The sequence below is a fragment of the Saimiri boliviensis genome, chromosome 1, assembly GCF_048565385.1.
Source record: "Saimiri boliviensis isolate mSaiBol1 chromosome 1, mSaiBol1.pri, whole genome shotgun sequence".
NCBI classification, from domain to species: domain Eukaryota; kingdom Metazoa; phylum Chordata; class Mammalia; order Primates; family Cebidae; genus Saimiri; species Saimiri boliviensis.
The window spans coordinates 225070349-225082370 of NC_133449.1; the positions used below are offsets into that span (position 1 = coordinate 225070349).

Here is a 12022-nt window from a genome sequence, read left to right on the forward strand (position 1 = left end):
ACTGTTGCTATTGAACATCAAACGTAACTTTTGGCTAGGAAGCAAATTGTCTAAGTTGAGACCTTGGACTTATATTTATTATGTTATCTTTACATATTAACTTGTATTCTGATCATTTTATCTTGTTCATGCATAAAGTGAACGCTTTTACTTATAAGTAAATTGTTTAATGGAAATTGTTTAATTAGGTGACTAAAGCACTGTTAATGAGATTATACGAGTTACATTTTTCTTGATTATGTGTTTGCGAAAGAATTAAGATACATGTAATCATTATGCAAAAGTAAACATTCTAATGGTCTGTTATTTACAATTCAGTGTAATACATTGAAACCATATTAGAAGATTAAACCATATTAGAGACAAACACATTGGAATCCAATTATAAATTTAAAGGACTTGAAGCTTGGAAGTGTAGAAAGGTTACAGAAAATATCTAAATTATTGAGTAAAAATCCAAAAGATAGTGATATCATAAGCCTAAAATAAGAATACAGTGTAGGCAGCAAATATAATTTTTATCATTTATTATTACCATATTCTTGTTTATTCAAATTGTATCAAACACCTACTGTGTGCCAACATAAGTCTTCCCAGACATAATTTATAGTTTGGTAAGGAAAAACAATAGAAAACCATTCATTTCAATACTCTCTCATGAGTACTTGAAAAAAAGTATGTACAAGGTACTTAACACCGGTCTCACATTATAATTGCTGAGTCTATCTCTATTCATAATATCTAACACACCATGTCCTTTTTCCTGAAAATACTCTGAAATGTTTCCATCTGCTGAGGCTTTAGAGTCCTGTATTATTTATAAGAATGTGCTTAGTGAATTCGTGCTGATTCTGTTTACATCTGTGAAGACTAATATGAATATACAGATTTTCAACATGGTAGGAAATGTGGCTTAGTGGAAAGGGTATAGACTTTGTAGTTAGGCAGAGCATGTTAAAAATCTATGCTTTTTCAGATAGATATCTTACTTACCCTCTCGGAGCCCATTTTTACATTCTTACAAAGCGTTATAAAAATAATATGTACACTCATACTGCCTAGCATGCATGCAAGGGACTCTAGAAAGGTTTAAACTTTGACCCTTTTGCTTTACTCCGTCCTCATCCTTTAACTGAAAATGACAGAATTTCTTGGAGTAGGAAAAGTAACAGCAGCCACAACCTCTGAAACATGTAATCTTTTTCTAAAATCCAGATGCCAGCTAAGGTCATAATGTCTTTTGGTGTGTAAATAAAATGAGCTCCAATGTACCAATTCACATCATCTGGAAATCCCAGAGGTTGCCCCAAGATTGCTGGACAGGCTTCACCTGTGCCCACAGGAAGTGTCCAGGACGCTGGGGACTTAAGAAACCACTCTTCATTCTATCTTCACTTCTTAAACCCACTGGATTCTTTAATCTCTTGGGTGTCACATGCAGCAATACTTTTCCCCTTCTGCCAGGATAAGCCCCATCAATAGTACAGCCCTTTCCCCAGATTTCCCCAAGCACCACTCACAGGCTTTTGTGTTTAGCAGATGCTATTGTAGAGCTAGCTGCTCCAGCAGAAGCAATTCACGTAACATCTGTGCAAACAACTGAAACCTGAATTTTGTACATCGAAATTTCTTACTCACTACTTTTCATCACATATTACAGCCTCCCAGCACATTGCTTGACTTCTGTCTCTCCCTAAAGACTTTACTTCTGACCTTGCTTTTGGAATTTCTGCTCTCAGTCTTCGGCATCCATTCCCCAGTTCTTCCCTTTAATTTGCAGATTCATTTAAGTTATCTTGCTCTTCTCACCTAACCGAGTTTCACTTTTACAAAGACACAGTTGGCTTGAGTAAATAGTGTCATGGATTCCAGGTTCCTATTTTTACCCCATTTTTGTCAGACTTCCATTGACCTCCTTCCTTAGAATCACTGGGTTTTGTTGTTGTTTTTTTGAGATGAAGTTTTGCTCTTGTAGCCTAGGCCAGAGTGCAATGGCACGATCTTGGCTCATTGCAGCCTCTGCTTCCTGGATTTAAGCAATTCTCCTCCTTCAGCCTCCCAGGTAGTTGGGATAATATCCATGTGCCACCACACCCAGAAAATTTTGTATTTTTAGTAGAGATGGAGTTTTGCAATGTTGGTCAGGCTTGTCTTGAACTCCTGACCTCACATGACCCACCCACCTCTGCCTTCCAAAATGCAGGGATTACAGGCATGAGCCACTGCGCCTGGCCTGAAATCACTGTTTTAACTGCTCTAAACACAAAGAGGCCTTAATATATATTTTTAAATTTATTTATTTATTGTACTTTAGATTCTGGGGTACATGTGCCGATCATGCAAGATTGTTGCATAGGTACATTCATGGCAAGGTGGTTTGTTGCCACCATCCCCCCATCACCTATACCTGACATTTCTCCCCACGTTTTCCCTCCCCCACCCTCCCTCCCACTATCCCTTCTGTACTACCCCTCACAATGGACCCCAGTGTGTGATGCTCCCCTCTTTGTGTCCCAGTGTTCTCACTGTTCATAACCCACCTATGAGTGAGAACATGTGGTGTTTGATTTTCTGTTCTTGTGTCAGTTTGCTGAGAATGACGGTTTCTAGGTTCATCAATGTCTCTACGTAGGACACAAACTCATTATTTTTTATGGCTTTATAGTATTCCATTGTGTATACGTGCCACATTTTCTTTGTCCAGTCTATCATTGATGGACATTTGGTTTGGTTCCCTGTCTTTGCTATTGTAAACAGTGCCACAGTGAACATGTGTGTGCATGTATCTTTATAATAGAATAATTTATAGTCCTTTGGGTATATACCCAGTAATGGTATTGCTGAGTCAAATGGTATTTCTGGTTCTAGATCCTTGAGGAATTGCCACACTGTCTTTCACAATGGTTGAACTAATTTACATTTCCACAAACACTGTAAATATTATCCCACTTCTCCACATCCTCTCCAGCATCCATTGTCTCCAGATTTTTTCATGATTGCCATTCTAACTGGCATGAGATGGTATCTCAATGTGGTTTTGATTTGCATTTCTCTGATGACCAATGATGATGAGCATTTTTTCATATGTTTGTTGGCTGCATATTTATCTTCTTTTAAAAAGTGTCTGTTTATATCTTTTGCCCACTTTTGAATGGGTTTGTTTGTTTTTCTTGTAAATCTGTTTCAGTTCTTTGTAGATTCTGGATATTAGTCCTTTGTCTGATGGGTAGATTGCAAAAATTTTTTCCCATTCTGTTGATTGCAGGATTACTACAATGATTGTTTCTTTTGCTGTGCAGAAGCTCTGGAGTTTAATTAGATCCCATTTGTCTATTTTGGCTTTTGTTGCCATTGCCTTTGGTGTTTTATTCATGAAGTCCTTGCCTATGCCTATGTCCGGAATGGTTTTGCCTAGGTTTTCGTCTAGGGTTTTTATGGTGTTAGGTTTTATGTTTAAGTCCTTAATCCATCTGGAGTTAATTTTAGTTTAAGGTGTCAGGAAGGGGTCCAGTTTCTGCTTTCTGCACATTGCTGGCCATTTTTCCCAACACCATTTATTATTAAACAGGGGATCCTTTCCTCATTGCTTGTTTTTGTCAGGTTTGTCAAAGATCAGATGGTTGTAGATGTGTGGTGTTGCTCCAGAGACCTCTGTTCTGTTCTGTTGGTCTATGTCTTTGTTTTGGTACCAGTACCGTGCTGTTTTGATTATTGTTGCCCTGTAGTATAGCTTGAAGTCTGGCAGTGTGATGCCACTAGCTTTGTTCTTTTTGCTTTGGATTCTCTTGGCTATGTGGGCTCTCTTTTGATTTCATATGAAGTTTAAAGTGGTTTTTTCCAGTTCTGTGAAGAAGGTCAATGGTAGCTTGATGGGAATAGTATTGAATCTATAAATTACTTTGGGTAGTTTGTCCATTTTCACAATATTGATTATTCCTAACCGTGAGTATGGAATGTTTTTCCATCTGTTTGCATCCTCTCTTATTTCCTTGAGCAGTGGTTTGTAGTTCTCCTTGAAGAGATCCTTTACCTCTTTTGTTAGTTGTATTCCTAGGTATTTTATTTTCCTTGTAGCAATTGTGAATGGGAGTTCGCTCATGATTTGGCTCTCTGTTTGTCTGTTATTGGTGTATAGCAATGCTTGTGATTTCTGCACATTGATTTTATATCCTGAGACTTTGCTGAAGTTGCTTATCAGCCTAAGGAGAGTTTGGGCTGAGACAATGGGGTCTTCTAAATATACAATCATGTCATCTGCAAATAGAGACAATTTGACTTTCTCCTTTCCTAATTTAATGCCCTTTATTTCTTTTTCTTGCCTAATTTCTCTCGCTAAAACTTCCAAAACTATATTGAATAAGAGTGGAGAGAGAGGGCATCCTTGTCTAGTGCCAGATTGCAAAGGGAATGCTTCCAGTTTTTGCCCATTCAGTATGATATTGGCTGTGGGTTTGTTATAAGAAGCTTTTATTATTTTGAGATATGTTCTGTGGATACCTGGTTTATTGAGAGTTTTTAGCATAAAGTGCTGTGAAATTTTGTTGAAGGCCTTCTCTACATCTATTGAGATAATCATGTGGTTTTTGTCTTTGGTTCTGTTTATGTGGTGGATTATGTTTATAGACTTGTGTATGTTGAACCAGCCTTGCATCCCTGGGATGAAGCCTACTTGATCATGATGGATAAGTTTTTTGATGTGCTGTTGCAATCGGTTTGCCATTATTTTATTGAAGATTTTGCATCTATGCCCATCATGGAAATTGTTTTCTTTTTTTGTTGATTCTCTGCCAGGTTTTGGTATTAGGATGATGTTGGTCTCATAAATGAATTTGGGAGGATTCCCTCTTTTTGTATTGTTTGGAATAGTTTCAGAATGATTGGTACCAGCTCCTCTTTGTATGTCTGGTAGAATTTGGCTGTGAACCTGTCTGGACCTAGACTTTTTTTGGTTGGGAGGCTGTTAATTCCTGCCTCAATTTCAGCCCTTGTTATTGGTCTACTCAGGGTTTCAACCTATTCCTAGTTTAGTTTTGGTAAGGTGCAAGTGTCCGTTTCTATTCCTTCCTCATCCAATCCTGTTAGTATAAAAGAGCACAGGAAAGACTTCTTTTCTCTCTGATGTTAATTACTCCACTCTCTTCAGGAATCTCTTCCCAGTTTTGGTTTAAATAACTATTTTCCTCCTAGGGACAAGTTCTTAAACCTATTTTTTTTTTCATATTAAGTGATTTCTAGGTAATATTTCTGAATTTGTATTTAGTTATTTTTCCTCATCTAGAAAATTGAAAAGTTGGATTAGGTGATCTCCAAGGAATCTTATTTGCTTAAACTTATATAATTTTTAAGTATAATTATTTTTTTTTCTTTAGCAGTTACTTGCTTGGCTATCCGTTATCAGTTAATTTTATAATCTGTCACTTTTCCTCTCATTTGAAGTGAATTGATGAGCCAATACTCTAACATCACTACTATCTCATTCTCCCCTCCCAAGTCAGTTGATGCTCTGCGGAGTATAGGTTTTAGAATCCCAGATTCCTACTCTGGGCCCTCAGTCTGTCTACTGGTTGATATTGATTGAGAAATATTATATAACTTTTCTGAGCTTCAGTTAAAAAAAAAAAAACTGTAAAAGAGAATGACAATGACAAACACCTACGTTATACTGAGGAATAAATGAGACGATTTGTGTGAAAAGAGCTTATAAATTGTAAGGTAGTAACAAATGTTAACTAACTTGTGAGGAGGGAAGAAGTGGAAACTGAGAAAGAGGAGAGATAGGTTCTTTAGCATGATTTTCATTTTGTAGCAATGAAATAAAATGGTTCAGATTGTTCTATAACTCGTCATTGCTCATTCACCTTCCCTGTCTCATACATTGGCAATGTACCACCTCAAAGGCAGGTGCTAGATAACTTAAGTGATATGTACTTCACAGCACAAAACTTCCTACTTAAAGAAATACATTGTTTTTATTTGATGTGGCACTATCTGGCAAAAAAAGAAAAATCACTGATCCCCTGAATCTTTTTTATTTTTGAAAATCCACCCTATCGGGAAGTCAAGGTCCAGAACTATTCAATTGCCTCACTGTTTCTTGTTCCGTGTGTATATTTATTAGACTCTACAACCTTGAATTTCATAACATTTTAAACTGAAAGAAATGAAGGGTCAAACACAGCTCTCAGAAGAAGAAACATAATCGTAAACTATTGCCCCCATGCAGGACAAAGTTGCCCACTTTCTACATGCCTCCCACCCATGGTTGAGGTCTATTGCAGTGCTTGAAGTGATTACAGCAATTTTTTCCCCTTTGCATAAGCGTTTTATTTTAGTTTAGTTTTAATTTTTAGGTTTTTGAGACAAGGTCCCGTCTGTCTCCCAAGCTGGAGTGCAGTGGTGTGATCTTAGCTCACTCTAGCCTTGACCTCCCAAGCTCAAGCAATTCTCCAACCTGAACCTCCCAAATAGCTGGGACTACAGGTGCAGCACCACCACACCTGGCTATTTTTTTTTTTGTATTTTTCATAGAAATGGGGTTTTGCCATGTTGCCCAGGCTTGTTTCAAAGTTTGGGCTCAAGCACTCTGCCCACCTCAGCATCCCAAAGTGCTAAGATTACAGGTGTGCACCACCTCGTCCCGCCCGTGTTTTTTTAATGGCTTTGAGCCATGCAGGAGGAGTCATTCTCTATAGCACTCTCTATTCAATACCCTTCCCCCAACCCAGTTGCCTCAAGTTATTTTTCATTTGTCCAATTCTTCTGCCTTCTTGTTTCAGCTGACCACACTCACTCCTTTTCTGAACTAATCCTCCTTCAAGGCTCTCAAAATCACCTCTTCATATATAGTCAGACACTTAGTTTAATTACCCTTGCCTTCCTTTTCTAATATGTTCATCTTAACTTCCTCTTCAGTGGATTTTCTTTTCCTTATAAATCCGTTCTACTCTCTCCGATTAAAATAAGTATAGAATTAATTAGAGAAAACTATAGATTTTTGTATTGGTCTCTTTTCATCTCCCAGGGAGAGTGTTTCCTTCCTTCAACTCCTCCCTTCTTCACAATCTCAAGTCTGAATTTTGTCCTGAGTCAATTAACATCCTGCAGGAAGCAGACTGTAAGACAGAATTAAAAATGTAAAAGATTTTTTAGGGGAATGTCTGTGATGGACAGAGGGGAAAGAGAGCAAGAGTAGATAGGATGAGCCTGGAGACTGTGACACAGCCTGTCACTTTGAAGGGAGAAAGAGGAGAGAACATTGCACAGAAAAATACTCAAACTGCTCTGTCTTTAAAAAAAATCTCAGCCTCACCAACAGGGCACCTCTGAGTACAGAATGCTCATTAGAGAAGTCCCAGGTTAGGCAGGACTGGCCCAGTTAGCTCTACGCCCCTTGGGTGCTTAGTTGTTGGCTGGGGAGCCTGGCCTTGAAATAATGCTGCCACAGCAGATCCTGTGGTACAGTAGCTGGATGCTGTCAGCTAACCACACTGCTGGCAGCTGGTTTTCTCCAAGAGGGCTCTGAGCAGCACCACACTTTCGTTAGCTGCCACAAGTACTAAATAATCTGCTGTTACTTTCTCAAAGTTCAAAAATGACCATCAGCCCCTCTTCTGTATGTATGCAACTTGTGATGAACTGCTCCTTTTAGATTGGCAGAAAATGTGCTTCTCCAGAGGTATGCTCCACCATAAACTCAGTCTATAAAAGTTTTGCAACCAGATATTCAATTCATTTGGTTTATATGGTTATAGCCATATGCTACTTGCACCAGTGGGGGACAAAAAATTTCTAGAGTTGTGACTACAACTTCAGAAATTGCTGTTCAGTATTATTTTTTAAACACACAGAAGGTATTCTGCAATTCAGAAATTTTAATAATATCCAGTTTACTGCTAAAAATTTCTTGAGTCCTTTACAAGTGGCAGACACTTTTCTGGGTATTTTATATGTATGAAATCTTTTCATCTGTATTATAACCTCTTAAGGCAAATTTTCTAGTATTGACATTTAACAGAAAAGGAAACAGGCACAGAGAAGGTGAGTAAATCTCTCATCATGGCATGGCTGTGAAGTGGTGAAACCAAGATTCAAACCCAGGCCACTAGTCTCCAGAGTTCATACAACCAGTATATTTCCTATACCACTAATATCCAGAACACTTTTTCCTGTAAAATGATTAATTGAAAAGTGTTGACCTAATGTCTACTTATAAGCATATGTATCAAGCAGCAATATTTTTTTCTGTCTTTCAGGTCCCTGCATTCCTAATCCATGCCATAATGGAGGAACCTGTGAAATAAGTGAAGCATACCGAGGGGACACGTTCATAGACTACGTTTGTAAATGCCCCCGAGGATTCAATGGGATTCACTGCCAGCACAGTAAGTTATTCATAGCCATTGCGCTTTTATTATTATTGATTGCGGAGTATACAAGCCATCATCATTCTTCTTTGTCATAGAGTCATAGAATCTTAGAACAAAAACTCTGGTATTTGGCTAATGCTGCTTCTCTCCTATGGAATACACCATGTCCACAGCTGAGGACTCCTAGACTGTGTTTTGATCTTCCCAGTGGGATGGGAGGCTTGTAGTCTTCTGGTCAACCTTTTTTATTATGCCCCACTGTCCTTGCCAAAACTTGCACTTTCCATTCAACTGATACCGGTCTCTTTTATATTTGTCCTAAAGCCATATTCTTTAAGTTTTTCAGAAATTATTCTGGTGATTAGGTTCAGAGATGATACCCAGAAAAAAAGTGACAAAGAAAAACTTCCTACCCTGCCCTTAAGCCAGTTTTCTCCTCCTTATATGTTGGCATATTTAGTGTGAAAATCTTTGAAAGTTCAACAGGTATGCTACCTGTACTTCTTTCTATAATCCTCATTCTTATTTATCTTGGAAGGTTAAATAAAATGGATCCCACAAGTGATAATTTCTTCTTAGAAGGAGGGATGAACATAAACGCTAAATGAATAGTGTGGTACCTTAGTGCCGTAGGTGTTTAGCAAGCAGGGAGCCCACAGTGAACTCTGAACTGTCAAGGGGATTCTCACAGAGGTTGCCACATTCAAGCTAAGTCTTGAAGGAGGGATAAGATGTTGATCAGAGACAGGAGAATGACACACAGTAGGAAGAGTGGGGAAGGAATAGGCAAAGCCATGATGACTGTATTGATGGAAAAGACAATGGTGTTAAGAACGATAAGGCAGGCTGGGTGCGGTGGCTCACACCTGTAATCCCAGCACTTTGGGAGGCCAAGGCGGGTAGATCATGAGGTCAGGAGATTGAGACCATCCCAGCCAACATGGTGAAATCTTGTCTCTACTAAACACAAAAAATTAGCCGGGCATGGTGGGGAACACCTGTAGACCCAGCCACGTGGGAGACTGAGGCAGGGGAATCACTTGAACCTGTGAGGCAGAGATTGCAGTGAGCTGAGATCATGCCACTGCATGCCAGCCTGGGCAACAGAGCGAGACTCCATCTCAAAGAAAAAAAAAAAAAGAATGATAAGGCCAAGCTGGATTTGTCAGCTAGAGCCAGATATCCAAGCACTGGCAAAAAAAACAGTTATTTTAGGAGTATCTTGTACTTTTCTGGAGACATGCCATGGCCAAAAGTTTATAATTTCTGTAGGAACCTACTGTAGTGAGTGGGCCTGTGTGCTCTGTACAACTGGCATCTAAACTGCTTGAAATTGTCTCTGAGAGCTCAGATCACCAACAAAGAAATGAGAGGCTATTGCTTTTTTTCAGGATGGGTCCAGAGGTGCCAAGGCTAGGTCTCCCTGAAGGTAGCATCACTGGTCAGCCTTCACCTATGGACACTTCAAAACAGCCCTGGAAAGATAGAGATAGCAGCCCAGAATCTCAGCAGCTTTGATGTTCACTTAATCCCATGAAGACAATATTACTTACCCTTACTTCCCTTGCAATCTGGCATCAGACACAGTGCCCAGAGGGAAAAGACTGGCCACCCCACTGGAACCCCTTAATTCTGAGCTGCTTGCATGCAGCACACACACTTACAGAGGATGCCTCTGGAAGAAAAACAGGATTTTCATGATGGGCTGCTGTCCAGTGTTCAGAAGCAAGTCTTATACCCAAAGTTATATTGTCCTAACTTCCTCTTTTTGTATGGGCTCCAGGAGGCAGTAGGTGAGAGTATGTAAAGGCTTTATGTTTAAAGTATAAGTGTAAAGTATACTTACAGGCTTACTAAAGTATAAGTATAAAGTATACTTACAGAATACATCCTTAAAGGATTTGGAAGGACAATATGTGGAAGACATCTATAGACCCCTGATGTCACTTAAATAGTTCATATTTATTAACCCTCCCACCATGACTTACTGTTGAAGTCAGAGTGAAGTTGAGGCCTGCCCTTAACATGAAATTGGGAAACTTTAAATGTTAGTTCTAACAAAAAATATCTATACTGTGGTACAAAATTGTTTTCACATCTCTAGACCTTGTTTCTTTATATTGTGAAGGTCAGATTAGTTGTAGTTATCTTTAATGGCCTGGAAGTCCTATTGAAGGCATCAAGTTATCATTTGTCATTTGTTTTTTGATATATAAGTGAGGCTACTCCAGGAGATGGTTAGCAGGTATGTGTCCACCTGCATCTGACTCCCATACATAGTTGGCCATGAATTCTTTCAAGAGGACCATCAGGTTTGGCAGAATAGAATAAATTATTTTTGTCCCATACTCTGTGGTGGAAAATCCAAGTCTTTTCTCTAATAGCCTCATACTGTATTCAAACTAGCTTATACATTCATATAATTTCGTTGAATTTCAGGCTGATTTCAAAGCACAAAGAAATCTTTTGCCTTACTACATCTGACCACACGCACAACAAGATTTTAAAACAATGTTAGGAATTGCAGTGGGAGGCCCAAGCCTGAGAGATTCAATTCAGAACTTGGATTTTGTTGTCTAAACCACCTGGTCCCTATTTTCTGCATTACGTCATTATGAGAAGCAACAGAAAACAACAAAAAACGGACTGGATTTTGAAGCAGAAACCTAGAGTTAAGACCTGACCTTTACAGTTATTGAATAAGTGACTTTGGGCCAGTCACTTGATCTTTCTTTGATTGAAGACATGCAAATTGGAGAATTGAAATTGAAATAGATGATCTTTGGATTATATAAGCCATGAGTATTATGAGTAAATGGGTAGCTTACTCACTGTACAAAGGTAAGGAAGCCTTCCTCTTTGTAGATGAAATAGAAAAAGATATATTGAGAAATAGCTGCAGAAGTGCTGGGAGCCCTGGAAGCTTCTTCAGCTAGGAAAAACAGAAAAACAGCTCTTTAAATTCTTGTGAGGCTTGCTAGGTATCTGGATTTGTTTTTCATGTTGGTAGTAGTTTTATGACCTAGATATTTAGAACCTTGCTACTCAAATTGTGTTCACATATCAGGATCTCCAGGAAGCTTATTGGAAATGCGGATTAACAGTCATCACCTGAAATCAACTGAATCAGAATCTGTATTTCAAAATAATTCCCAGTTGACTCTCGTACACACTGAAATTTGAGAAATACTGCATAAGGCTTTGAATAGCCAAATGTGATAATTTTATAGCTTAGCAACTTCTGCATTCATTTAAATAAAAATAAATATAGGCAAAATATTTAAGGCTTGTGAAAATCAAAACTATACTGAAAATCAATAAAAATAAGAGTTGTACAAATACAGTGTGAGCATTGCATTTGGAAAAAAAAATTAAACAATTTTTTAGACAGCTATGTTGGGGGCAATTTTAAATTTTATCCTATGTGACAGAATGTTAATTCAATTTCTTTTGGAATATAGCTAGACATTTAAAGAACTTTAAATTTCATGGTACGGGAGTGACAAATATACAGTTAATAGGTCTATTTGAACAACCATTTATCACTATGTGACAAATTGGAAAAATTACTTCCAGCGTTAGCATCATTAATGACATATGCTTTTTTAAATGTTTTGGAGGTTTTATCATTAATACACTTAATTTTTAGAGCAGTT

General features: G+C 38.3%; 1 protein-coding gene across 3 annotated transcripts in view; it reads left to right on the forward strand.

The window, feature by feature from the left end:
- The window catches only part of EDIL3 (EGF like repeats and discoidin domains 3), a 434019-nt gene that overhangs the window by 193042 nt on the left and 228955 nt on the right, over positions 1 to 12022 (forward strand). For all 3 annotated transcript variants that reach the window (XM_003920781.4, XM_003920782.4, XM_074384070.1), the window contains one exon: positions 8253 to 8381. In XM_003920781.4, the coding sequence (XP_003920830.1) occupies positions 8253 to 8381 (129 nt within the window). The remainder of the gene's footprint in view (positions 1 to 8252; positions 8382 to 12022) is intronic.